The following is a 27,443-nucleotide window of genomic DNA, read 5'->3' as shown; positions in this document are numbered from 1 at the left end:
CTGGTTGTTACGAATGTAAGAGATTATATTACTAGTTTACTGAACACAAATGTTACTGACTTTATGGGCATTTGGGCAACATGTTTGCTAGCAATAACAAAAGAGGTACATGCACTGCAGCGATGTCAGTGCATGCCTTAGCTCACACGTAAATAGTAAAGGTCTGGTTAGAATGAGGAAGAAAATATAATATAGTCATATGGGCAGTCGAAAATATTTTCGACTTGGTTGATTGAATCACAAATGTTGGAAATATGTTGAGAAAATCATCCATATTATTCCTTCTGCTTCAGATTAACCATAAGTCATAACACATATTTTCATTTATTTCCTACTTTGTATTTCCTCCGTCTTAGAATTTTCTTACATTTGGTATTTTACATCCGATTTAACGACTAATTATTGTGCATTAAGATTCATCTGATTTTTTTTTATTTGAACAAAAAAAATTACGTTTATTTATAATTTTTTCACTTTTTATCAATAATCTGCCATTGGAGAAATAGAAAAGATGTAATGGAAAAGTGTAAGAGATTAAATATCCCACTTAATTAAATTAGTTAAAATAATTTTTGACGCAAATTTTTGATAGAATATTAAAGCATTTATGTGATAGATATAAAAGGAAATGTAAAAAATATTTTGAGACCGAGAGAGTACCAATTTTGAAGCAAAATTAAAAGGGTATATGTTGGAACTAGCTACTTGGAAGTAATGCTCAAAATAAATTAGTGTGCTAGTTGTCCTTAATGGTAGGACATGATTAATCATGGATAGTGTTAATGGGATAGTTTTTGTGCAATTAGGCCACTAAATTAGTAATGAAATTATGCTTCCCTGGTTATTGTTAGTATAATGCCTATATAAGGCTTATGTTTTTATTATTGTTAAATGGATTGGATGAAGATTATACTATCTTTTTTCCCCCTTTTTTAATCTCTATTTAGGCCACTAAAGCTACTAATCAATGTTCCGGTTAATCTTTCATATAGGAATGTTGGTTTAGTAAGCAAGAACTAAATCTAAAGGAAAAAGAAAAAGAAAAAGAGAGAATCTAATTTGATTCCAACGGGTGCAGAGTAGGAACAATGTCATTCACAAACGCAGACTAGGCGCGCAGATGAGCTTGGTGCACTTGAGATCTTAGTAAATGAATATATACAAATAATTCCCACAATGTTATAAAAAAATGAAACTGAGATAACAAATGTCCTTTGGGCCTTTGGCACAAGCAGAGAAACTGAGTTCACACATGTACACAACTACACATACAGGAATTCAATTCCAAATTCCGTGTTTGTGAAACATGATAATTGTCATACACAAGTACTCCGTACTATTTTGTAATACCGTAGACATATTGTATCGTATTATAAGATATAGGTTACTTTCTACATCAATCACCAAGACAAAATGTTGTGCCAAACTCTGTTCTACTTTAGTCACAAAACCTACATCCCTTTTCTTCTGTTCTGGTCACCTAAACTACATCACTTTAATCCAGTGTTCAAAACACAATCAGCAAAGAGCCGGCTGAAATCATCCATCGGTGGTGCTTGTAAGTCCGCCAACGCCTCACTGCCAAATATTTACGTACAATTGATCAATAACGCTCATAGAAATTATATAGGAAAATTCATTCTAATAATCAAACTTTTGAGCGATTTTCTTATAATAATCCAACGCTCATAGAATTATATATCCAAGTGGAAAAAAAAAACACGTGTGTTTTTTATTCTTGTTTAAAATTACCTGTAAGCATCTTGGAGCTCCTTATTGAAAGGATCATACTTGCACGCATTCCCAAATGCTGCTGCTGCATTTTTATAGTCCTGCACCAGTACAAAGTTACCACCACAATCTGTTTACAACAATGTAGCAAAAAAATCTGAACTTTTTCCAAAAGTAGAGATTAAGACATGATCATATAGACATAGACCTTCAGCATCTTCCGGGCTACTCCTGCCCGGTAATATCCCTTAGCCCAATCTGGTCTCAAACCAATACAGTAATCTGCATCCGTCAGTGCAAGATCGCCCTCGTTCATGCGCGACCAGCAGAGACTCCTGTTGGAGAACACTGTCGCATCTTTTGGCTTTATCCTTATAGCCTATCCAGTTAAAGAATGAAAAGAACAACAGTACTCAGATTGCAGCATATAATTGAAGGCAAAGTTATAGTTCAGTTTTATTTTTTTTACCTCTGTATACCAGTAAATTGCAGTAATGTAATCATTTGTTTTGAAGGCTTGTGCTCCATTTTCTTTTGCTTCTAAGAATTTTGTTTCAACTTTGAGTCCCCGCTGCAAATTATGGAATGTGGTAACAATCAAGCATCAAATGCAACCATAATACTTGACAAAGACCTAGAAGAGCTATCACTGCCAGTTTTTTGTTTTTGGTTTTTAGATTTTAAAAAATGGTTACAATATAGGTTGCATAATGGACTAGGAAAATAACCTGATTTTTAGCTTCCTGAGAGTTGATATACTCGAGTATTCCTTGACAGCTCCAGATCGGGATATTAGGAACACAAGCAGTAACATCAAAGAGGGCGGTTACAACTGCAAGATTACCATCCATAGCCGCAATTTCAATTGGTGTAAGATCATACTGAAATAGAAGACACAGTAATAAGTCAATCATATACACTCAGAAAAAGGTAGATCAGAATGAAGGATAAAACAGATAGTGCCACAGTGAAAAGCAAGTTGATCTTCTGAGCAGGAGTACGAGTTTAAGGCCAAAACTCTTAAAAGCGTATGAATGTTATCTTTCACTCACAAAATTAGTAGCATTAGGATCAGCTCCAGCTTTAAGCAAACATTTGATAACCTCTAAATTGCCTTCAGATACAGCCACAGTCAAAGGTTTTTCTCCATGTAAACCAAGATTTGGGTCAGCACCATTCTGCACCAAGTATAACATGAGTACATGACTACCAGCAATCAGCAGAGATGAAAGACATAGCTACTAATAACTGAATAATCACAGGTGCTAAAAGAAGAATACTTAATATTTCTGCCATCCAAAATTAGTTTTTATGTTATCTCGAACAGTTCTAATTAAAGATATGAGATGCTTTTATGATACAGAGTTGGTTGCATTCCTAACTCTACTCCCTAAAGTCATCATAAGTTGATTGAACTTTGAAATTAGGACGAACATATATGAACTTCAATCATGTAAGTATGTAACATTTGTATTATAAAAAGCAAATAATTACCAGGCCATCCTTTATTAGTGTTGTACTTTGTACATGTAACTATTAAGTCTGGGTTTATTAAGTATGGAGTTCGTCCATCCAAAATGGCAAGTGATCAAACACAAATATACGATGGTTCACAACTGTCCTCGAGAACAATAAACAGAGAGGTAAATCTATTTCAAAGATCCCTTGCAATAAACAGAGAGGTAAATAATAGTACCTTCAGCAGAGGGTTAAAAGAGACAAAGGCAAATAATAGTACCTTCAGCAGTAGCCTTACGCAATCAACAGAATTCGCTAGGATGGCAACTATCAACGGGGTCAATATGGGATGACTATCAGAATTTGGCTGCACCATGAAAGAAGAAGGTTCATTGCAAACAGAGAAGGTACCATACTACCATCACGTACATACAAAATTTACAAGATCTTTTTCATCTTATGTATTTGATACACATTATTGTAAATTAAAGCATCATTTGTATAAGTATCACTAAGAGGAAAATGTAACGTGTCATAGCTCATGAGTCATGACGGTAGAGAAGGAAGTGCACCTATCAAAGCATTCATTTCCAACATCAAGTCAATTGATGATTGAATTTCAACAAAAAGGAATCAACATGCGCGCAAATTAAGCTCTGACTTGGGTATGGAAATTTGAGACTTGACACTTAACTTTGGACCAAAAATACAGGCAACATACCACTACAGAACTACCCAAGGCCAAGTAACATAAAGTACATACATCAACAACAAAGACAATAATCAAACATATCATCTCAGTCAAATACATAATTAAGAAAACTAAGTGTTGTCACATACATTAGCTTTATGATCAAGCAAAATCTTAACAACATCTTTCATGCCATGTGCAGCGGCACATCGCAATGGCGTGCCTTTAGAATACGATGGCGCATCAACTTCAGCACCTTTTGATATTAACAGTTTCACCTGGTCTTTTCTTCCTGCCACAGTAAGCCAATTAAGTGTAAAGGGCAGAACATGAATATTTCATTTATAGCTTGACTACCCAAATAAACCGTGAACCTTTTTAGCCACAAGCATCAACTACATAAAACGTGTAATTTAAACTAGTAATGTGACAAGACTCGTATATACAACGTAGCTCAATAAGTTTTAAAAACCTTTTTCAGCAGCATAGTGCAATGGAGTTGATCCATCATGGCTTGTCATATTAGGATGTGCACCATGATCCAGTAGAAAAGAAGAAGTCATGTAATGCCCTTCCAAAACCGCATTATGCAGAGGGGTGTAACCTGTAAAATAGCCCATATAAACTCAAAATAAACCAGAGAAATTAAGCTTATTCTTATGCATAAACATCAAAGTACTAGTATTATTCAAGTTTCTAGATCACAATTCATAGCAAGACAACAAAAATAAACCAAATATCATTACAATGCTAGGCATGGATGATATCAAATACTTATAAAGAAACAATATAAGAACAACCAAGTAATTGGTAATGGTTCTAGGAAGCGAATACGACCAAATGGGTCGTCCTGCCTAAGATCATTGGTCATGAGAGATTGAGAGACGTAGTTAGCCGAAAGATGGTTATAAGTTCAAGGACGCGAAATTAACATTGCAATTTAACACAAAAAACCCCTAAATTGGCACAACTCGATCAGTAATCACAATGTACAACACCTAACCTAACCCAATAATTCACATGATTAAAGGCTAACATTAACACTAAAAACCCTGAAGTTGCACAATTCGATTATCATGCAATTAAAGCACCCAAAATTCCACAAATCACAATTCGATCAAGATTAATAAGTATAATCCTTGAAAGAATCATTTACCCTTTAAATCTTTGCCATTAACATCAAATTTGATAGTCTCAACTAGGTATTTGCAGATTGGAGTTCGACCCCCGGAAGCAGCAATGTGTAGAATTGTACGCCCGCTCGAGTCTTTTGCTCCCAAGACTTCTTTCGCCGTCTGTTCTCCAAACTTATCATTAAAATGTTTTCCCATTTCTGCAAACAAAAAGTTGCAAGAACTCAATTCCAGTATGAATTAATTACAAAAAATGACGAGTATTATTTTTAATTAAAAAGCAAAAATATAATAATAATGTTACCTTTGATGCGTTTAAGGTCTCCATTAGAAGCTGCTGTGAAGATGTCAGTCATGGAAGAAAATCTACGCAAAAGATTTTAGGGGAGTGATTTGATAACCATAAAAAGAGGAAGAGGAAGAGGAAGAGGAAGAGGAAGAGGAAGACGCGTGTCTGAGTGATTTGATGTGTGCGCCGTTTCGTTGTCTTATTTATTTGTCAAAGGAAGTCAAATTTGCGATCCGAGGGAAATCGTGACACGTAAGTTTCCTACTTAATTTTGGTATTAGGATTAATCAGGGTAGTATGCAATTTATTCTCCGGTTTTACCAAATTTTCTATAGTTAAAAAGGAAATGTAACCTAAGAATATATAGAGAATTCGTTAAATATCGCCCTAAATTTTTTTTAAATAATGGTAAATTGAGTTTTTACTAGAAACTATTTTATTAAAATAAATTGTAATATGAAATACTACTTTTGATCGAAAAGGAAATTTCGAGTTTAACATTATTAGGTGAATCCTATGTGACATTTCATGAGAAATGGTTAATTAAATGACACGTAAGATGAAGAATATGATAAAGTCAATGTTTTATATTTCGCCCAAATATAGGAGTTATATTCCGAGTCCATACATTTTTTTTATAAGATACTACTCTTATTTATTTCAAAAAAAAAAAAGGTAGGTCTATATTGACACCCAAACAACTTGCTCTCCACACCTATTATTGTAGTGCTCCAAATTTGTTTAAAAAGGTTATGAATGCCTAAGTTCTCAGGTAAGGGATTCATATAATCTAGTGTTGTTAATACTCACTCTGTCCCTTTTTATTTGTTATACTTTATTTTTTTAGGAAATTACTACACCATAAAGTATTTCCACGATAATATAGAATGTCAAACAAACACGACGATATATTTATTTTATTTTCTGATGAAGGAAACGGCCTCAGAATCATAATTGCCACAAAATTAGAGCTGGCAATGTCTGATCCGACCTGATTACCCGACATATATCTAATATGAAGATCATAAGAGAAATCCAAACCCGAATGATCAATTTTAACCGATTTGGCCCGTTTATCACATTATGTATTAATATCAAATTTTACATTATTTATGGTATATTTTGACACGATTACCCAAAATTGATCCGAAATCATACCCGAATCGGACCCATCAACCTGAATTGACACTTTGTCAAGTTCAAATTTTGGGTAGCAGATTGTAGCCACTTTGTGAACGTGCGGGTAATGGGCCTATTAGGCAATGGGCAATGGGCAATGGGCAATGAGGAAGAATTTAAATTTATGAAGTCGAATTTATTAAATTATACTCCCTCCGTATTTATTTAAGGGATATATTTGGCCGAGCACGGGTATTAAGAAAGAGAATTGAATGAAATAAAGTAATAAAGCAAGTGGGGTCGGGTAGATATTTTAATAAGTAAACAAGTGGGGACCATGTCATTTTGGTGGGGTGGGAGGTGAGATTGGTTTATGAAATTATTTGTTTAATAGGATGGTGGGTCATGGGGTAAATTAGATGTATTATTTAATTAGATGGTGGGGTTGATAAGTTACTAAAAATGGTAAGTGTATCTCTTAAATAAATACGATCGGAAAAAACAAGTGTATCCCTTAAATAAATACGGAGGGAGTATAAATGAAGGAGATAGAACTGGCCAAAGTAAGAGATGGAAGGATTCATAGCTCTTTACTCCATTTTTTCCAGAAAAATTGTGTTCTCCCTATGTATACGAGTTAGAGGATTTCGTTATAAGTAATTGTGTAAAGAAAAATGAGGGTGGGAATGATAAGTTTGTCTATGAATTGGTCGTTGAAGATTTAAGACTTGAGAGTGAATTATTATTTTGAAAAGTATATATATTATGGAAGCATTAACGGATTCATTTGGTGTTATGATAGGAAATATGAAGATTAAAATTTAAACTACGGTGCGAGTTAGAGATTAGTAATGTGTTAGGATCATGATCGAGGATGATGTTTTTGATTTGTTTATTACTTGATTATTTGTTTGTTTGTTTACTTGGTATGTGTTTGTCATCTGTTGGTTGTTTATTTGAACTATTAGGATTGAAAATATATATACGTCGAGTTTGGATTAGGAGAGTTCGATAGAGTGTTGATCTCATGTGTGAATCCATTATACACTTCGTATTATTTCAAAAGTAACTCTAAGATTTTCTATTTAAATTTCGAAATATAATTCTAGTTTATGGAGTATTTGAAGTTTCAACATTTACCTATACATAACTCATTTATCTCCTTTAGTGATTTCATTTCTTTCTATTTATTCAAAGTCAACAATTCCATTCTTTTCACAAATTCTTATCATGAATATGGTTTTTCTTTTTAAATAAGCTTGTATGAAGCCTATTATATACTGTAGTTATAACCGACTTTAGAATGCTTTTTAATTATCTACGTACATAAAGACGTGATATTTAAGAGGTAAATTTTAAAAAGGTGAAAGGAAACTATCGTTAAACGGTTAAAGCACACCAGCAACGAAGTGTAAGTCTTGTCATGCCGTTACAAAGAATCCTTTGTCAAATATTATGTCTAATTAATATTACTAGAATTATAAAATTTAGGCATGCAACGTACGATCGAGAATCAAGAACAAAACTAAAATAGATAACTCAAGTGACATAATAATAGTGAAGGTCAAGTAAGGCCGCACAACGTACTCAAATTCAATTTACAACTCCATTAATTATTTCCATGTAAAAATTGAATGAAGAACAACGCAAGTGAAAATAATTACATACTATCGTATAATAGAGAACTAGTGTGTGGTCCGGCGATGCCCCGATTGTTATATTGATAGTTAAATTTTTTGATTGTCTTATTTGATAAAATACGTGTATACCATTAAGTAAAAAGCATCCAAGTTCGTTAACTACACAAACACACTACGTCGTTTATCATGAGAAATTATTTTTCAATTACATCATCTTACCATTTGTATGATTTGTTTTCTTGTGAAACTAAGTGATTCAAATTAATAAACACTAAATTAGATATATGCAGCCATGCAAGCATTTCTATAGTTGATGCATATGAGACTTATGACATCATGTTTATTCATATGGTTGTCCTAATTCTTTAATAAATTTTTTTCCAAAATAGTCAATAGAAATTAAAAGTCACATAAAAATTTAGTTGTTTTAGACTTTATGTTAACATTCGTTTATAAATTAATGTGAAGAGAGAAACTGCTATCATCTACACTTGAGATCTGGAGTGATGATGTGGCGCAAAGAGAATAGTATTACGTGACGCCTTTTAATATTTTCGAGCATCTCTAATGGTAGGCTAATTTGACAATTAACTTGTTATTCCACATAAGATTTCAAGTTATTTCATTGTCTAGCTAATTTGTGCTCCAATGCCAAACCAATCTATTACTCTCACTCCAATGGTCTAGCTATTAGCTTGAAACTTTTATAAATTTCAAGCTAGTCCCTAGCTACAACGTTCCATTGGAGATGCTCTTAGTATAGATATTAATTAAAGATATATTCAAAATTGCTCTATTAATATATTTTTAAAACAAAAAAAAAAACTATGTGATGTTACGAGCTAGTGAATTTGAATGTACACCGAATATGTTAAGTGAATGCTACTCAATCCTTGCTATTCTCATCGACAATTCTTTCAAATACCGAACCCCAAAAGCTACTAAGAGTAGACACAAATTCCTAATCTTAACCACTAGGACGGCCAAGACATGCATCATCGATTCATTCATTAGGGAATATGTTAAGTAAATCTTGTTCGATCAAACCTTGCCATTCTCATTGATAAAACTTTTTAAATACAAAACTATGAAAACAACCAAGAATAGACACCTCATCATTGGGTATTCAAAGAAGATGATAGGAAACCATCCAATATATGGTACTAATAGTTGAACTCTACCAATGATATGGTGTCGTTGAAGCCAATGTTGACCGCCATACAAACCTCGATCATCTACTTGATTGTTGTCACCTTTAGTAAGTATTTTAACAACTCCTTCATATCCTCGACCACCGGTATCTTCTATTCGTTTATTATGAACCTCAATAACTCGATGTACAATTGGAATTTTATGATTACCAATCTTATACAAAACTATTTCCCCAACACGAATAGGATTATCTTTTCTGTTGTTTGACAATAATATGTCTCCTCTCTTGAAACCAGGTTCCATGCTTCCTGAAAGGACAACATTCATCGGAAATTCACAATCAGTGTACCATATCAACGCCTTCCATAACATCATCACCACCATGGCAATACCGACAACTTCTATCATGAGTTGTCTCATCTTAATTGATTTTACACCGTCGATTTGATCTCGAACCCACGCCATTAATTTGTAAAACATAAATACGATGTTAATTGTTATTGTTATATGTTTAATAGATTGATCTCAATCGATTTTCAGTTCAATCCTTCTCGTTGATAATTCTTCAATATATAAACATGCGAAGTAATAACTAATCCTACTCGAACTATATGATATTACTGAATGCCTTGGCTTAATGGCTACCAAGGTTTGGATTCTGTTAATGTTTGTTATTTAAAATAACCTGAAATTTCTGAAATAGCGTAGGAATATATTTTAAGGAAACATGTAGGTAATTAAATTATTAAAGATACTAATTTATAAAAATTCTAATATTACCTATTCCTACTCGAACTACAATACGATACATAATTCTATCCTAACACCCTTAATTACGGATAAAATTACAACGGAACATTACTACTCTATTAACTTTTTTTTGAGAAAATTATTACTACATACTACGACATATTTAGCACGAGACCACAAGATGTCTACTCTATAAACTTTTTTTGAGAAAATTACTACTACATACTAGAAAAAAAAATCTTTATTATACGTTAATAAACGTGCAAAAGTCCAAACGTAACAAACAAAAAAACTCAAGTAAAACTTCCGTTTCTTTTTGTTTGTTACGTTTGTACTTTTGCACGTTTATTAACGTATAATAAAGATTTTTTTTCTTTTTCATTAAAAAAATAAATCCAAGTAAAACCTCAATCCATATTACAACCAATAAGATTGTTTTATTTATCAAAATGAACTAATGATGAAAAAACACAAAGATTGCTAACTTAACATACTTGGGAAATTACAAAGATATTTAATGAGTTGAAAAAATAGGACCATTTAAAATTAAAAGATGGCACAAAAAATGAAAGTATAATAAATTTATAAAAGGAAAGATTCTCCTACGTAACAAACATTGTGAAACACCCTAAAAGAAATACGTAACCAAAAAAAAAAAAAGGAGGGAGTAAAATAAACTTATAAATGGTCCAAAATATTTGATGAAAAACGTTGAATTCAAAATATTGCAGATCGGAGCCTCAACACGACCATCAACATATTCAAAACCCAACAGATATAATCACAATAGTGGCCTCCAAGAGGGAAAATACAAGTGCTTTTCTTTGGAAGAATGTTGCCCTAAATTCTAAAATCTGAAATTTACAAATTCTCTTTTAAGGAAGAATGTTGCTGTTTGTTGGAGTACATCATAATCTAGACAAGGCATCCAACATTCCTTTCGAGCCTCTCCTATCAAGATCAACATTTGAGTTGGATGCCACATTAAGCACGGTACAAAATGGTTCATCTACCTTTGACCAATATAATTTAATAGAAGTACTATTTCCAAAAGATGCACAATGACTTACACTTGGAAAGTATTTCCACGAAAAACAGAAGGTCAAACAAACATGATGATACACTTTTAAGCATGTAAAAAGGGATACTAAGGGAGGAACAGAGCACCAAAATGCAGCAAGTTCTTCACTAATGAAAATGCATACTAAAACTCTCATAGCTATAAAGGGAACTCATTGATATAGGCAGGTTACAGAATGCGGTAAAAACACTATTATTAGTACTATAAAAACTCAGAAAACCAGTTATCAACATAGAATTTCGGCCATACTCACTAAAACAGACACTAATGTAAAACAATTTATATCTCCACACAAACAACCAAGTATAAGAAAAAGTGATTCTGTGGCCAAAACGTGCATAGGTTGGAAGGTACTTCTTACCTTTAGTAAATCTAAAAGGCTACTATGCAAACATTTACAACTGATAAAGCAACACGATGCTTCCATAGTATGACACTAACAGAAACTAAATACAGTTCTTGTCAAACCATCTAGTAGACCTGAATCTAATACTCCACAAGTTCCATATGTTAAAGACGGGACACCAAACACTAACTAAACATTGTCAAAGTTTGGACATGCAATTTCCTAGATAACACCAAGCTTTCCACAAACGAATCCATGAATGACATACAAAAACCATATGACAAATTCAAAAATCCCTTCAACTCATTCTTTTCAATGTTATAGCAACGAAGATCCCTGCATAAGAACTCATATAACAGCATACCATCCTCTGCACCATCCACAAAAGTTGGACTAATATCCGGAACTCCACACGATATTTGATACCGCTTTGTCCAGATAACTTTACTCCCACCTTGCTTTTCCATCACCCATATATTGTTTCCTTTACCAGAAGTATCCAATAGTGCTAATGATTCACCAAAAACACAAAGAAACCTCTGTTCCAACCCACAATCATAAACACTTTCCATTTTAAATTTAGGTAAATCTCCAAGTGTAAATGTCTCACTAGCACAATCAAACGAAACAATACGAGTAAACATCATATCGGTTCGTCTAATTACCTTACCAGACGATTTCAGAATTTTATCATCAACCAACAAGTGAACTGCCCCTTGGTGATATACACTATCTGGGCTCATACCCCAATCATGGTGCACAACACTATCAATATCCTTAGTATACCAACAACCTGAACCCAGACCATAAATATGCATTAAAGACGCTTCGAAATCGAACACAATTACCTTATAATCATCATTCACAGGATCAAATCCAAGAACAACTATAGCAGTCCAGGGACAAGAGTATTGAGGAAGCGACAACGACTTCCTAATTGAAGGATTCCACAATCTGAATTCAGAATGTTTCAACAACACTAACATTAACCCATTAACATAACCCTTAACAATTACATCACTTTTTTTGAATGAGAACATTTTGCTGATTTCCAAAGACTTCTTAAGTGTGGAACCAGAACGCAAGGATAACAGAAATTGACTGTTAAACTCCAATGTTAAAAGGAAATTCTTGTTGCGATTGATTTTGGAAAGGCTTAATTGCATAGGAATGAAATTAGGGTTATCGATAATTGAACACCAAGATTTACAGACGCACCTGAATTTTAAGAGAGTTTTTACCGGTAATCTTGCGAGGATTTCCGTCCATAATTCTCCCGGCAATTTGTCTTCCGACGGCCATTTCTTCCTCGCCATTTTTGAAAACTGTAGAACTGTGGAAGGACTGAAGGAGGAAGTTGGAAGACCAGTGGACGGCTAATTGAAAATATTAAATAGGTGTCCAATGGGCCCTTATTTATTGTGACTAGCCAGCCCAAACTCACTAGTGTCGATTTGATTTGTATTTAGGCCCTGTTCGGTTCACTTTATTTCCACCTATTTCAGGAAAAATAAGTTTAGATAAATTCAGTTAAGTTTAGATAAGATAAATTCAGGAAAAATAATGGTTGACTAAGTACAATTTATAACTAAAATAAGTTTTGATAAGTTTTAATAAGTTCAGACACTAGTAGAAAAAACCCTTATTGCAGCGGGCTTTTAGACCCCTGTTGCAGCGTACATCGTATGCTGCAACTGGGGGGCCTGCAACAAGTCTGAACTTGTTGCAGCGTACATTGTTCGCTGCGAAAAGTGCTTTTTTGCAGCGTACATTTATATGTACGCTGCAACAAGTGTGTAAAATTTGGCCAAAATCTAGACTTGTTGCAGCGTACAAATTGGTGTACGCTGCAAAAAACCCATTCTGTTGCAGCGAACATCTCTTTGTACGCTGCAACAGGTAATGATTTTTGCTAAATTTTACACCCTTGTTGCAGCGTACATATATATGTACGCTGCAACAAAGAGCTTTAGGCGGAAATTTTTTAATTTATTTAGGGATATCTGGAGTGCCTTGCACACAAATATAGAAACCTGTCACAACAATAATAATATCGCTAATAATATCGCAACCTGTATAACAATTATAAAAACAATAACTGGTGTTTTGTATATTATATATCCCAAAACAAAGTTCATGTAGTACATTCAAAAATATGTACGTTCCAATTTCAACGTACGCATACATTTTAATATAAAAGATTGTTCTATAACATCTAAGCCAACTCGATCAAACGCGCTCAGGCCAATAATAAATACTTGCTGGTAAAAAACTTAGCCCATTCCTCAGGAACCACATCAATTTCCTCACTAGCATAAGGCGCATTCCTCGTAGTATAGACCTTCAAAAACAAAAATTTGATGGGAGCATTAGATTAAATGTCATTTTAGTCTAAATATGACATATAACGACCCAATGAGCCTTAAATGTGCATAAATATATTGGAATGAGTATTGAAAACTTTAAAACTAAGCATATTAATCATGTAATAAGTTTGAAATAAGTCCTTAGGTTCTTTAGTTCAAAGTTGGAACGAAAATGTCATTTTAGTCTAAATATGACCTATAACGACCCAATGAGACTTAAATGTGTGTAAATAGATTGGAAGGAGTCTTGAAAACTTAAAACTAACCATATTAATCATGTAAAGGGTTTAAAATGAGTTTTTAGGTTCCTTAGTACAAGGTTAGGAGCGAAAATGTCTCATTTTAGCCTAAATATGACCTATAACGACCAAACAAGTCTCAAATGTGCATAAATAGTTCGGATTGAGTCTTGAAAAGTTCAAAATAATCATATGAATCATATAATAAGTTGGAAATTAGTTCCTAAGTTCGTTAGTTCAAAGTTGGGAGCGAAAATGTCATTTTAGCCTAAATATGACCTATAACGGCCAAAGAAGTTTCAAATGCGCATAAATAGATTGGATTAAGTCTTGGAAAGTTGAAACTAATCATATGAATCATGTATTTAAGTTTGACATGAGTTTTTAGGTTCGTTAGTTCAAAGTTGGGAACGAAAGTGACATTTTAGCCTATATATGACCTATAACGGCAAAAGAAGTCTCGAATGTGCAGAGATAGATTGGAACGAGTGTTGGAAATTTAAAACTAATCATATTAATCATGTAATAAGTTTGAAATGAATCCTTAGGTTATCTAGTTATGAATTGGGAGCGAAAATGACTTATTTTAGCCTAACTATGACCTATAACGACCAAAGTCTCAAATGTGCATAAATAGATTGGATTGAGTCTTTGAAACTTAAAACTAATCATATGAATCATGTTATAAGTTTGAAATTAGTTCTTAAGTTCGTTAGTTCAAAGTTGGGAGCGAAAATGTCATTTTAGCCTAAATATGACCTATAACGGCCAAAGAAGTCTCGAATGTGCATAAATAGATTGGATTAAGTCTTGGAAAGTTAAAACTAATCATATGAATCATGTAGTAAGTTTAAAATGAGTTCTTAGGTTCGTTAGTTCAAAGTTGGGAGCGAAAATGTCATTTTAGCCTAAATATGACCTATAACGATCCAATTATCCTTAAATTTGCATAAATAGATTGGAACGAGTATTAAAAACTTAAAACTAAGCATATTAATCATGTAATAAGTTTGAAATGAGTCCTTAGGTTATCTAGCTAAAAATTGGGAGCGAAAATGCCTTATTTTAGCCTAAATATGACCTATACCGACCAAACAAGTCTCAAATGTGAATAAATAGATTGGATTGAGTCTTGGAAACTTAAAACTAATCATATGAATTATGTTATAAGTTTGAAATGAGAAAACTCTACATAGAAAACTCAAACTCCACATAGAAATAAAATCAGTTTAATAATTGTGTTTGCGAGGGGGTATTTCACAAGCAGGAGATGACTAGTTTGCATGATGTATAAGGCTAATTATAATTATGGTAAATAAAAAGCAATTTAAAGACATACCAAGTCATCTGTCAGCATGTCCACCTTTTTCACTTCCTTGGAAAAAAACCAACGGTGACTGCATATTTTAAGCAAATTACAATTAGTACATGAAAGCTATTGACGGATAGACATACAACGACACTGTAAGTGCGAATAAAATTAGTTATTAGTGTCACTGATGTATTCGCCTAGCTAAGGAGATGCAAGACGGACAGCAAACCACCATAGGGTTATAGGGGAAATAGCATAAAGTAGCAAGAATATAAGCACGCACTTACTGTTCATCTTTGTAAACACGGTAAAATTTCTCTACATGTTGCCGTTGACCAATAACTTGAGCGATTTATATACTAATCAGTTGAGTCGTCCAATAAATCTCAACAAGAAGAGAATAAAGTGGAAAACCACTTTTGCATGAACCCTATAGAATCATCAACAATAAGCCAAGGAAAGGCTCATATGAGCGCAAAAGAGGGAATTACAAATTCACATAACAAGAGACCATAAGCTAACCTACTGAAACTATCATAAACACCTGATTATTTCACATCTCGACATGAAATGGATATTGGATTCAAGAAACTAGCTAGTAATACCATCAAACTAAAAGAGATCCTAAAAACAAAACAAACAAAACAGATTAATAGATCCCCTAACATTAATATATACTAAATCCTTCACAAATCCAAGGACGGAGTAGAGAATAATGTAGCTAACTTCTAACCTAACTTACTGCACAGAGAATAAATCACTGTTTCAGATTAGCAATTATGGAATACATAAATAAGTTACAGAGATAACTAATTATAGTACCAGTATATATTCTGTATACTGCAGACTCTGCAGACAAAAGATAAATTGATGTTTGTGATGCAGCAAGTCAGCAACTACCCCTTTCAATAGACAATAGTGTTTCCTTAAATATAGAAACAACACAAAAATGGAACTTAAATAACCATTAAAAAATCCAAATCCTTGACACCAACCACCCCTCGCCTCAACCTTCCTCTTGATGAAAATAATTCATGCATGACCCCTTCCCCAAGACCCCTTCATTTGTCCATCATTCTAGCTATTAATTTGTCGTCACTGCCACTTAAATGTTGTTGCAGGTAGATTGAACATAAAAAATGGCGAATGAATACAACCATCTAAATCAGAGTAATTACTTGGTCATTGACGATGTACTGAACTTCCATAAGTACAGGTGATCGAAATTTTTTCACGATGATAAAAATTGTATTATGCAGTCTACTTGTTTCAAACATCTTAAGCGCATTCTTCTTCACTTAATTATCACTTCAGGAAGACAGGGAGATTGCATTGCTAACAACTGTTTTATGGCTCGGGAATATATCATTTCAAGTTACTAACAATGAAAACCACGTAGAAGCTAACAACAGTTTTATGGCCCTGGAATGTATCATTTCAAGTTCTACCAATGATTTATTGCTTTGTAGTATGCATCATTTTATCCCGAGTATGAAAAAATAAGTTATAATATTGAGTGTTCTACAGCTCCAATTGCTAATATGAGTTGCATATCTGTTCTAGTGTATTTTAATTTCACCAGCTTCTCATATGGAAGCTACTTGTCAATTTAGTTGTCAATTTTTTTCATAGCTGCCTTGTTTATAGCTTTAACTCAAATTCATGACTCATTGATTCATGACTCAATTAGAGGAAAAAGAGAAAATTCTGAATACAATTAGAACGAATTGAACAACTAGCAAAAAAAAAAAAAATTGTACAAACCCTAATTCTGAAAACGAAAATCAAAAGGGGACAGGAAGAGAATTACTTGTTGTGGCGATTAGATTGACGGCCGAGCAAGCACCGAAGAACAGACCGTTCTTTCTTGGAACCACCGTCCGAGCTAGCTGAGTTTTCAGCGACCATGTCAGTCATGGTTCAGCGCGGAGAACGTACAGGACGCGACGGGTGGCGAGGAAGCGAGGAAAGACACTCACCGGCGAGGAGAGTGACGGCGGATCCGAGCAAGCTGAGTTCGACGGCGGCGCAGGACCGGGCAAGCTCTGAGTTCGACGACGACGGAGGGAATTGAAAACTGAGGGAAGAGTTGAGCGCGGGGAACTCCAAAGTTTTGAGAGAGGCATTTTGGTTAAATGAAATCATTAATCAACAATAATATTATTGCAGCAAATAAATTTTGTTACACGGACTTATTGCAGGGTACAATGACATGTACGCTGCAACAGTATATAGCTATTGCAGGGGGCTTTTAATATGTACGCTGCAAAAAACTCTTTTGCAGGGGGCATTTAATTTGTACGCTGCAATAACCCTTTAAAGGGTTTGACCCGCGTTGACCTACTGCTTGTTGAAGCGTATTAATACATGTACGCTGCAACAAGGGGGCTGCAACAGGGGTTTTTTCTACTAGTGAGATAAGTTCAGTTAAGTTCAGATAAGTTCAGATAAGATAAGTTCAGAAAAAATAAGTGAAAATCAGGTGAATAAAACGCACCCTTACACTAATATAAACCTGATCCACGCTAACTTAGGCCTTGTTCTGTTCACCTTATTTCCACTTATTTCAGGAAAAATAAGTTCAGATAAGTTTAGATAAGTTCAGTTAAGTTCAGATAAGTTCAAATAAGATAAGTTCAGGAAAAATAAGGGTTGACCAAGTACAATTTATAACTAAAATAAGTTTTGATAAGTTCTAATAAGTTCAGATAAGTTCAGATAAGTTCAGTTAAGTTCAGATAAGTTTAGATAAGATAAGTTCAGGAAAAATAAGTGGAAATCAGGTGAATAGAACGCAGCCTTAGGGTGGACCAGAGCAGAGGAGTAATAACCTATGGTGGGAGTGTCACGTGCCTTTATTCAAGTATATAAACCATTTATTTATTTATTTCTTCAGTTTTCATCTTCTGCAATTTCTCTCTCAACTGCTTTCTCAATTTCACTATTCGTTTCAGTTTCAACCATTATTTTTAGGTTTTGCGTCGAAATTAAGTCAACAAATTACTCGAAATTCACTGTTTAGTTCGAATTTGTGTTACAATGGTGAAAAAATGGTAATTACCGTTCCTAAAAACGACGATGCTTCAGGTGCGACGATAGATCCGGCGACTAAAGTTGTGCAAACTCGAAGTTCAAGGCGTAATTTAGTTGTTGTGCCTACTTCTGGTATGTTTAAGAACTTATTTTATTGTTTATTTGTTGAGTGATTTGAAATGTTTGTTGTTTTGTTGAAATTAGGGTTAGTGTTTCACATAGTTAGTATATAAATGATATAGTTACCTTTAATTTATGTTGCGAAATAGTGTTTTTAATAATCACTGGAATGTTCGTTGTGTTTATGTTAGTAGTAGTTTTTAGAGTAACTATATTTTTTAAAAAGTTACTATAACTTTAAAATAGTAAGTATGTGTTTATAATAGTTACTATATTTTTAATTACAAAGTTATTATAAGTATAAAACAGTAACTATGTGTTTAAGATAGTTACTATGTTATGAACAATTTATAGTGACTTTTTGATAAATAATAGTTACTATACGATTACATTGTACTATGTTATTTATAGTATGTTTTTGTCCGTTTCTTAGATAGTGACTATATAATTATAATGATTACTATATGTGTACAATAGTTACTATAATTATAATAATAGTTACTATATGTTTTATATAATTACCATATTTTTGAAATAGGTACTATGTTTATTTTATCATGATTTGTTACCATATGTTTATTTTCTTTAATAGTTATTATATTATTTATGTAGTTACTATATGTTTGAAATAGGTATTATGTTTTTTTTTCATGATTTGTTACCATATGTTTATTTTCTTCAATAATTACTGTATGTTTTATATAGTTACTATACGCTAGAAATAAGTACTATGTTAGTTTATTATATTATGTGCATGTTTTTTATGTTATTCTATATTTTTAGTGATATAGTTACTATATTATGGATAGAGTTACTATATTATTATCACACCAACTATGTCTGCAACTCTGTGACTAAATGACCATCAATAATATTTATAGGTATTATATCTTGTATTATAGTAACTATATGTTTGGTATAGTTTTTTATGCATATTATAATGTTCTTTTTATATTTTTTGTTGTCCTCTATGTTATTGGTGTTGGAAATAATGCAAAGAAAGAGTTTTACCATATTGTGAAAATGTCCCACATTGGTAGAAATGAAAAGTAGGCTTTTCAAGTGGAGCATTTAAAGAAAAGGGTTTTGTCCCACATGGAAAGAAAACAAACTTTTCCCTTTGTTTAAATATAGGGAAGTAATGTTTATACTTTGAAGTACTTCCCCAAGTGGTGTGGGCTAGAAGGGGGCGTCCACACGCGCGCCGCAGCCGCCCGTCCGGTCGGTTCGTGTTCGTGCGCGGGTGGGGCTTCCTTGATTCTTGTTTCCGTTTTAATTGCAAAATTAAAGATCAGATTTTCAGTTACAAAGGTTATTTGAATTCTGATTTTCGGTTTTAATTACCTCATTAAAATCCTGATTTTCGGTTACAAAATGTTGTAGCTATATAAATCAGTTTCTAGGATCATTTCAATACACCGAAAATTCTAACTCTCTTTCTCTTCTCTTCATCTAAATTCTGAGCAATATTATAAGTTCCAAATTCCTCCTTAGTTGAGTGCACATTTTGGAGGAACGTTGTGTTAAATCTTGGGGGGAATGCCATTTCCGATTGCACCATAGTCGGGGCGAATTTTGCTTCTAAGACAGTGTTTTATAACACGTCACAGCTTTACATACATCAAATATTCGACCAGCATTTTCTTAACCATTTTTCGGATTTTGCAGTATTACTTCCTACAATTAGTAATAAGAGTTACTATGTTATAATCACAATAACTATATGATCATAACAATAACTAAATCTGCAACTCTGCTCGTATATGACTATCATTAATATTAAGAGATACTATATCATGTATAATAGTAACTATATGTTTTTAATAGTAACTATGTTATCATTATGTTCTCTTTATATTCTTTCTTTGTACTCTATGTTATTAGTAGTAAAAGCAATTATATTATTATGACAGTAACTATATGACTATAACAATAACAATATTTGCAATTATGCGAGTATCTTACCATCGTTAATTCTAAGAGTTACTATATGATGCATAATATAAACTATATGTTTTACATAGTTACTATGTTATTTTTTCATATTTAAATGTTAAATTATTAACTTAGTTTAAATATTATTGATACAGAAATACAAATATGATGCACCCAGAATTGAAGTCGTGCAAAGAATAAATTCTGCAAGGAAAACAAAAGCAGGAGAAAAAGAAGAAGAAGAAGAAAATCCTGACAACAATGGAAACCAAGGACGTGGTAGAGGAACGAGAGGACGTGTTGGTGTAAAGAAGGGACGTGGACGTGGCGATTAATACTTTTTAGTTCAAAAACATTTGAGTTTAATGTGGCTTATTGAATAGATGTAAATAATTAGAATTTCGTAGCTAAAAATAACTAATCATGTAGTTAAAATTTTCTTAATTATTGTTCAAGAGTTATAATTAATCTTACTTTTGATATAGTTACTCCTTTTTATTTCAATAATTATATGAAATAATAGTAATTATAATAGAAAAACTTACTACATGACCTATAAAGCATCTATTTTATATTGTTTATTTTAAAATATAATTCGTAGTAATTATTCTACAGTTAAAATTACTTTTCTATAAGATTTAGTTACTCTTTGAATAGAATATTTATTTTTATCGAAATGACTATATTAAGAAGTTAAGCACAAAATACCGTCCTTGCAGTATCATCTATGTATTAAAGAAAAGCCACATGATTACGATATTAAAGTTCAATCAAAACCAGTTCTAGATCGTCAATTCACTTCTTTTGTCTCTCTTTCATCAAAGTTAGCTCGATTCTTCGTGAATTGCTTTGCTCGGAGTTCCTTGCGGTGAGATATTATAATTGTTACTCTATTAGCAAGATAATATAAGGGAGTCTCGGAAAATTTGATCATGAAATGCAACACTACTTAAAAGAATGTCTAGGAAGGGGACGCGGAAACCAAATATCCAACAAGTTGCTAGTACTCCCTCTGTGCCAGATTAGTTGTTACACTTTCATTTTCCGTCCGTACCAGATTAGTTGTTACACTTCTAAATTAGGAATATAATGACCCCACAATTATTATATTGTATCTCTTTCCATTAATTTTTTTTCTCCTATCATATTTACTTTTTCAATAAAATAACAATTGATAACCAAACAACTACTTATCACCTAAAATTTTGTGCAAAAATAAGTGTACAACTATTTTGAGACGGAGGGAATACTTCGTATTACAAGAACATCGATCTTCTAGGGTAATTGATGAGTTGTTTTTTAAACTAGAGACTCGTGCCAGTTATATGCTTGATGTTATTAAACAATCAAGATACAAACTCACGCAAAGTTGCAATATAGACATGCACATACACAAATTAAACACGCGCGAAAAATGTTTAGCTATTTTTGAATTTCTGTTGTTCTTAATTAACATTTGCAAAATATCCAACAATTAGCGATGTTTTTTCAATCTAATACCATAAATTTTGGTTTTTCATATCGTTGTTGCGTTTCCATTTAGTATTTTACTCTAATTTAGTATGTGAAACGATATATTTCCAACAGATGTTTGGTATCAAATTGGTTTTTTGGCTTAATAGTGCGGCCATAAATGATTTACAGCTAATTTAACCATTAAAAAAATTGAAAATTTTGGTGAAAATGAATTGAAATTTTCAATGCCTAACCAAACAAGACAGTGGAACTGAAATCTATACCTAGTCTATAAAAACTCAAACCATAGTCACATGTGTGACATGTGCCAATTTTTCCATCCTCTTCATCTTTTTCTTTTTTTTATTGCCTCATTAATTAAAATGTTATTCAATATTATTAATACTTATATTAAAATTGTGAAAACTCAAAAGACATCCTTGTATATGAAAAAGTAAACAACTTAATTAAAATACACCCATAATAAAAACATAGAAACAAATAATCACATATCAATAAATATTAGTACTTATAATTTATTAATAATATTTTTAAATTCTTAACTTTAAAAAACAATAAGATTACAAGAAAACTAAGCATTTTTTTCTTCTAATAAACCATCAATCTTTCATCTCCCCCACCCCCCTTATAAACAAAACTACCAACCATTTTTCGTTATATCATCCACACACTCAACTATATTAACATACTTTCAGAGGTAATATGCTTTCATTTTTTGTATTTTAAAGAAATTATATTGTATGTCATATTATAACCGTCGTTGATTGTTACTCATGAATTTTGTCTAGGTTGATTTTAAATCTTAAAGTAGAAAAAGAGTACGGAGTACAATAATAAACATAAAATATTTATATTTATTTATATCTTACATTAACCAAATATTTGTGAATGTCCCATAAAATTATATTTTATGATACCTAAAAATTATATCTCGAACGATATAAGTTTTTCATACTTTATAAGTATGATGCTCTCGCGTGTGCATTGCACGGGTTAAAATGCTAGTTATCGATTTAATTATCTATCCAAACACATATTTCCAAACACATAATTTGAAATTGAATATCCGGTTTTGATATTCTTGAATTGAAATGTGGTGATTGAAATGCAATTTACGTTCCCAAACACAACCTAATGTTAATAAATTTTCAATTCATAGTAGTCTCTCAATTGAGTTTTGGACATACTCACGTATCTCACGTAAAGACTGCAAACAAGGAGCATTAACTAATATTAATGCAAGTTAAACAGGGAGCGTTAACTAATCCGAACAACAAAAATCTCGTTTTGGATCTCAGGGGCACAGATCAGAGACACTAATGCTTGTTATAATGTGATTTGTAGTGAGGATCAAAACTAAATGATCGAGAGTAAAAAAATTTGTTAATTTCTGATTCATTTATATTACCTGTTACTGCCATGGGAAAGGTGTCAATAACTGATCATTAGTTCCTTTGTGCAACACTAAGCTCTCTGCATAAGCATCTACTATTATTTGACCACGAACTGAACTTATCAAAACTTGTACTAGTAATTCGGAACAAAAAGAAACAGCGGGAGTAGTATATATTTGACCTAAAATCCATACATCGTTTATGAAAAACAATTTGACTTTGCACAATCACGATTTAATGGTAAAAATTAGTACTAGGTTCGAATTCCCCTCCCCCGTTTAATTAGCCGTTGCGGCTCATTCATACTGGAAAACAGAATAGCTTTAAAAAAGTCTCAGACATCTATATTTGATAGTCTGATCAGTTCTTTATGTGCTGGAATCAGACATCTCTCAGAAGGCTACAACTGAAGATATGCCTCCTGCAACTTCCGTACATAAAGAGCTAAGCAAAGTTTACTCCTTATTACATGTTCAGAATTCAGATACCCCTCCGTTCTTATTTATTAGTCCCCTTTTGTATTAGGATATTCTTTTATTAGTCCCGTTTAGAATAATTTTTTTTATTTGTTCAACAATTATTCTCTCTTTATCTTTATATTACAATAGTAATTCCTTTTCGCCCCAAATAAATATGCGAGAGGTCCCTTTATTTTCTAATTTAACAACACGTACGAAACACTCCACCTATTTTTTAATTTTTGTTTTCTCTCCTGCCCACATGGGCGAATTTTTTTAGAGAAGTACATGCAATATGTCATTTTAGTAGATTGTTCAATATTTCATAAAGGACTAATAAACAATAACGGAGGGAGTATAAAAAATAGAGGCTCGAAAACTTGATTATGAAATGCAAACACCACTTAGCGGAATTATCGGCAATAGGAAGGAGAAAAGTACGCGGTTGAAATGAAAAGATCTTATATGGCATAATGGAAACACTCATAGATTCCCAGGAAAGGCATATAAAACAAGTTGCTAGTAGTAACTAAAGAACAAGGCTTAGTCAGAAGTCTATAGCAGGCTCTCGATTTTGCACACAGTCTAAGGGGATCCAGCTCTACCAATGAATTAAGCCAAAATCATGATTTGAAATAAACTAATTACTCGGAATCTGGAATCAACATCCTGCCTAGGAAGATAAGCCATCAAAATCTCCCTATGTGAAAATCCAACATCCACAAGGCTGACACCAAATACCACCATCATGTACAACTACAAGAATTCAGAACTAGAGACGAATAAATTGAAGGATAAAGTAACCATCAATCACAAAAGCTAGCACGGTATGTTCATCAAAACTAAAGAACAAAGCTTAATTAAATGTACCTTCCGTTTTACATAATGAATCTCGGGTTAATAATAATCCAATTAATTAAAGATAAAGATCATGTTAGTGCCTGCAGGTCTATGATAGTTCAATTTCCATTACAAAGAGAAATCCATTATACATTGGTTTGGTAAGAGGCTTAAATTATGTACCAACAGTTATTTGGTACATGAAAGATCCTCCATCCCTTAATGCATAGAATTAAAATAACAGAGTTAAACAACAGAAAAAGTTGAACAATCCATTTGTAAGTTTGTGGTTAACAGATAACAAGCTAAACAAAAATTATAAGAAAGTAGTAAATCTGACAGAACTTCTAAATGAAAGTGGCAGATAACTACTCTACTAGTAATATAATATGCATTGCACTTTTACCTGTCATCTTCCAATATTGGACATTGCCTGCTAATCTACTTTGTCATGGAAAAAATGTGGCCTTGAGTCCCTTTATGCAACTCCAAACTCTCGACATAAGTATCCAGAGTTAGTGTACCACGAATTGACTTTCCCAACTGTTGTACTTGACGAGTGGTAGGGTTAAAAGAATTCACTCTGTTAGAGTCATGTATGATAAATGTATCACTGTCCTGATTGTAGAGGAGCCTCGAATCTAGAAAAATTGAGATCCCTTTAAATGCATTGCAAGAATCCCATTGTACAACTCTCGAAAGTCTTGGATCCTTTCTAAACCCACCATCCGTTTCCAAAACCCAAACGGGGCTATTCCTAATATCCATGCTTGAAACCGCTACAGACTCACCAAGGAGGAAAATAAACCAATCTTTGGCGGTATCTGGTAGTTCCACAGAGATAAAGTCCTCTGAATCAAAGTTAAAAGACACGAGATGAGTTTTTTGGTTCCCCTTAACCTTCCGTAGGTAAGGATCGCGCCCTATCCAGTAAATAGCCCCTCGACAGAAAACACGGTCACCTTGAGTTGGAAACCCCCTCATAAACGATAAGGGAACATTGATCCTATTGACATTGACCTTCCAACTATGATTTCGAAGTGAATAAACTGCAATAGACATAGACACATCTTGAGCCAAACCATCATTATACCTAAAGACAACCAACTTATAGTCATTTGAAAAAGGGGAAAATCCCAAAAGCAACGGATGACGCTCGTGTTCAGAAGGACAAGCAGGAAGCAACAACGCCTTTCGAATCGAAGGGTTCCACAATCTCAAATCACTCCCTCCACTAGAAATACGCTCCCATAACAACACCAACCCATTACAGGTTGCAATAATTTGGTATGAGTTATTACTAGTATGGAGATGAGCAGTTTTCCTCAGCGTGTCAGCGCGACGAATTGCAAATGTGCACTCTTCACCATTCGCACGGTAAATTTCTTCCATGACTAATAGATGAGTTTTGCTACGATTGTTCTGAAAGAGCCTAAGATGCATATCTATGAAATCTTGGGAATCAATTAGAGAGCACCAAAGTTTGCAAACGCACCTAAATCTTAATAGGGTTTTCACCGGCAGCCGCGCCAAAATCTCCGTCAACAACTCCGTTGGTATGTGAATTTCATGGTCCGGTACTCTCTTCTTTCTGCTCCTCATCCCTGCAGATTGAATTGTGTCTCAGTTTTAGGGTTGTAAATCATGTAAAGAACCCTAAATCGACAGATATAAGATAAATCACTCCTAAACTAAATGAACAAATTAATTTCAACTAGTCAAATTAACCATTAATTTGGATGACATAGTACAGTACAAATACCCAATACTACTCGTAATACAGTATAAACAACCCAATAAATACGAAATTGAAAGTCATAATTATATTATGAAAGTAAAAGAAATAACCTTTTAAGAATCAAGCTTCAATAATCTGAGCACAAGCGACGTTCGTGTTCGCCGGAGGCCGAAGTTGTTGTTGGAGAACTCGGTTACGGAAATATATAGTTGATTGAATATGAGATGAAAGGCTGAATAGAATTAATGGAGAATGGAGAAGCGAAAGAGGAAGCGGCGGTACACTAAAAATGGGAAATGATAAATCCAAGGAAGAATTTCACTTCTTCCAAGGAAATCACCTTTAAAAAAATGTGGATTTCCTTGGAAGAAGTAAAATTTTCCTTGGATTTATCACTTCCCACTAAAAATTAGGGACGTAAGGTTATTGATCCGTGTGCTTAATATTTGCACCGCTCCTATAAATGTTATTTTTTATCAATATTATATTATTTCTCACACTTACCTACTAACCCAGGCTATCCACTTACTTTTTATAAAAAATCATTAAAAAATTCACACTCTTCACTCACCACTTCTCATCCTTTACACATTTCTCACGAACTATATTTAAAAAACGGTTTTTTCATGAAATACCCCTGAGATTTCACGAAATTCACCAAATACCCCTGCGTGTTTCAAAATACATAGTATACCCCTATTTTTTCGTATTGTTCACCAAATACCCCTATTTTGACTTTCCCTTAGTCCTCCGTTAAGTCATGTTTATAATTCACCAAATGCACCTATTTATAAACGTCTTGCACAATATACCCCTATTTTTAAACTTGTTTGCACCAAATACACAAATTGCTTTTAAATTGTAGAATTTGAATCTAATGGCTAGTTTGCATTTCTAATTTTCGTAATCAAGTACTTAGAAGAGACAAAACAAGTTCTAATTGTAAGTTAAATAAGACATAATGTACAATCTGTATAATCCGTACACCCGACCCACGACATCGGAGGGGATCCTCGAATCACCTCCGAGGCCAATTTACCAGTGTTATCTGTGCAGGAACTCATCTGAATAACCGGATCATACAACTAGCAAGACCTCTCCAACCGTTCCTAATCTATACCGGAACACCAAGCATACTGTAA

The 27,443-nt window shown here is 33.2% G+C and overlaps 4 protein-coding genes across 4 annotated transcripts; all 4 read right to left on the bottom strand.

The window, feature by feature from the left end:
• Positions 1–1,147: 1,147 nt before the first annotated feature.
• On the bottom strand, positions 1,148–5,506 carry LOC110788083 (uncharacterized). Its single transcript, XM_021992726.2, has 11 exons — positions 5,318–5,506; positions 5,037–5,213; positions 4,353–4,484; positions 4,030–4,172; positions 3,470–3,556; positions 2,784–2,909; positions 2,460–2,612; positions 2,201–2,302; positions 1,940–2,110; positions 1,753–1,832; positions 1,148–1,578 (listed from the first exon to the last, which is right to left on the bottom strand). The coding sequence occupies exons 1-11, from the start codon at positions 5,367–5,369 to the stop codon at positions 1,491–1,493; spliced, it is 1,311 nt and encodes a 436-aa protein (XP_021848418.1). The 5' UTR covers positions 5,370–5,506; the 3' UTR covers positions 1,148–1,490.
• Positions 5,507–8,871: 3,365 nt separating this feature from the next.
• On the bottom strand, positions 8,872–10,164 carry LOC110788102 (uncharacterized). Its single transcript, XM_056830236.1, has one exon. The coding sequence runs from the start codon at positions 9,691–9,693 to the stop codon at positions 9,103–9,105; it is 591 nt and encodes a 196-aa protein (XP_056686214.1). The 5' UTR covers positions 9,694–10,164; the 3' UTR covers positions 8,872–9,102.
• Positions 10,165–11,350: 1,186 nt separating this feature from the next.
• Positions 11,351–12,738, bottom strand: LOC110788103 (uncharacterized). Its single transcript, XM_056830235.1, has 2 exons — positions 12,632–12,738; positions 11,351–12,183 (listed from the first exon to the last, which is right to left on the bottom strand). The coding sequence occupies exons 1-2, from the start codon at positions 12,690–12,692 to the stop codon at positions 11,576–11,578; spliced, it is 669 nt and encodes a 222-aa protein (XP_056686213.1). The 5' UTR covers positions 12,693–12,738; the 3' UTR covers positions 11,351–11,575.
• Positions 12,739–24,609: 11,871 nt separating this feature from the next.
• Positions 24,610–26,616, bottom strand: LOC110788084 (F-box/kelch-repeat protein At3g06240-like). Its single transcript, XM_021992728.2, has 2 exons — positions 26,412–26,616; positions 24,610–26,167 (listed from the first exon to the last, which is right to left on the bottom strand). The coding sequence occupies exon 2, from the start codon at positions 26,163–26,165 to the stop codon at positions 25,005–25,007; it is 1,161 nt and encodes a 386-aa protein (XP_021848420.1). The 5' UTR covers positions 26,166–26,167; positions 26,412–26,616; the 3' UTR covers positions 24,610–25,004.
• Positions 26,617–27,443: the final 827 nt, after the last annotated feature.

The sequence above is a fragment of the Spinacia oleracea genome, chromosome 5 (genome assembly GCF_020520425.1).
Source record: "Spinacia oleracea cultivar Varoflay chromosome 5, BTI_SOV_V1, whole genome shotgun sequence".
NCBI lineage: Eukaryota > Viridiplantae > Streptophyta > Magnoliopsida > Caryophyllales > Amaranthaceae > Spinacia > Spinacia oleracea.
The sequence above is the reverse complement of the archived record's forward strand: the minus strand, read 5'-3'. Positions and strand labels throughout refer to the sequence as shown.

Excerpts from the sequence above, each read along its gene's own strand:
- LOC110788084 (XM_021992728.2), bottom strand. The coding sequence starts at position 26,165 with ATGAGGAGCAGAAAGAAGAGAGTACCGGACCATGAAATTCACATACCA.
- LOC110788102 (XM_056830236.1), bottom strand. The coding sequence starts at position 9,693 with ATGTTTTACAAATTAATGGCGTGGGTTCGAGATCAAATCGACGGTGTA.
- LOC110788083 (XM_021992726.2), bottom strand. The coding sequence starts at position 5,369 with ATGACTGACATCTTCACAGCAGCTTCTAATGGAGACCTTAAACGCATC. Across the intron at positions 2,111-2,200 it reads CAATTTACTGGTATACAGAG|GCTATAAGGATAAAGCCAAA; the intron begins GTAAAAAAAATA and ends TTAACTGGATAG. Across the intron at positions 1,833-1,939 it reads TAGCCCGGAAGATGCTGAAG|GACTATAAAAATGCAGCAGC; the intron begins GTCTATGTCTAT and ends GTACTGGTGCAG.
- LOC110788103 (XM_056830235.1), bottom strand. The coding sequence starts at position 12,692 with ATGGCCGTCGGAAGACAAATTGCCGGGAGAATTATGGACGGAAATCCT. Across the intron at positions 12,184-12,631 it reads AAATCCTCGCAAGATTACCG|GTTGTTGGTATACTAAGGAT; the intron begins GTAAAAACTCTC and ends GTCTGGGTTCAG.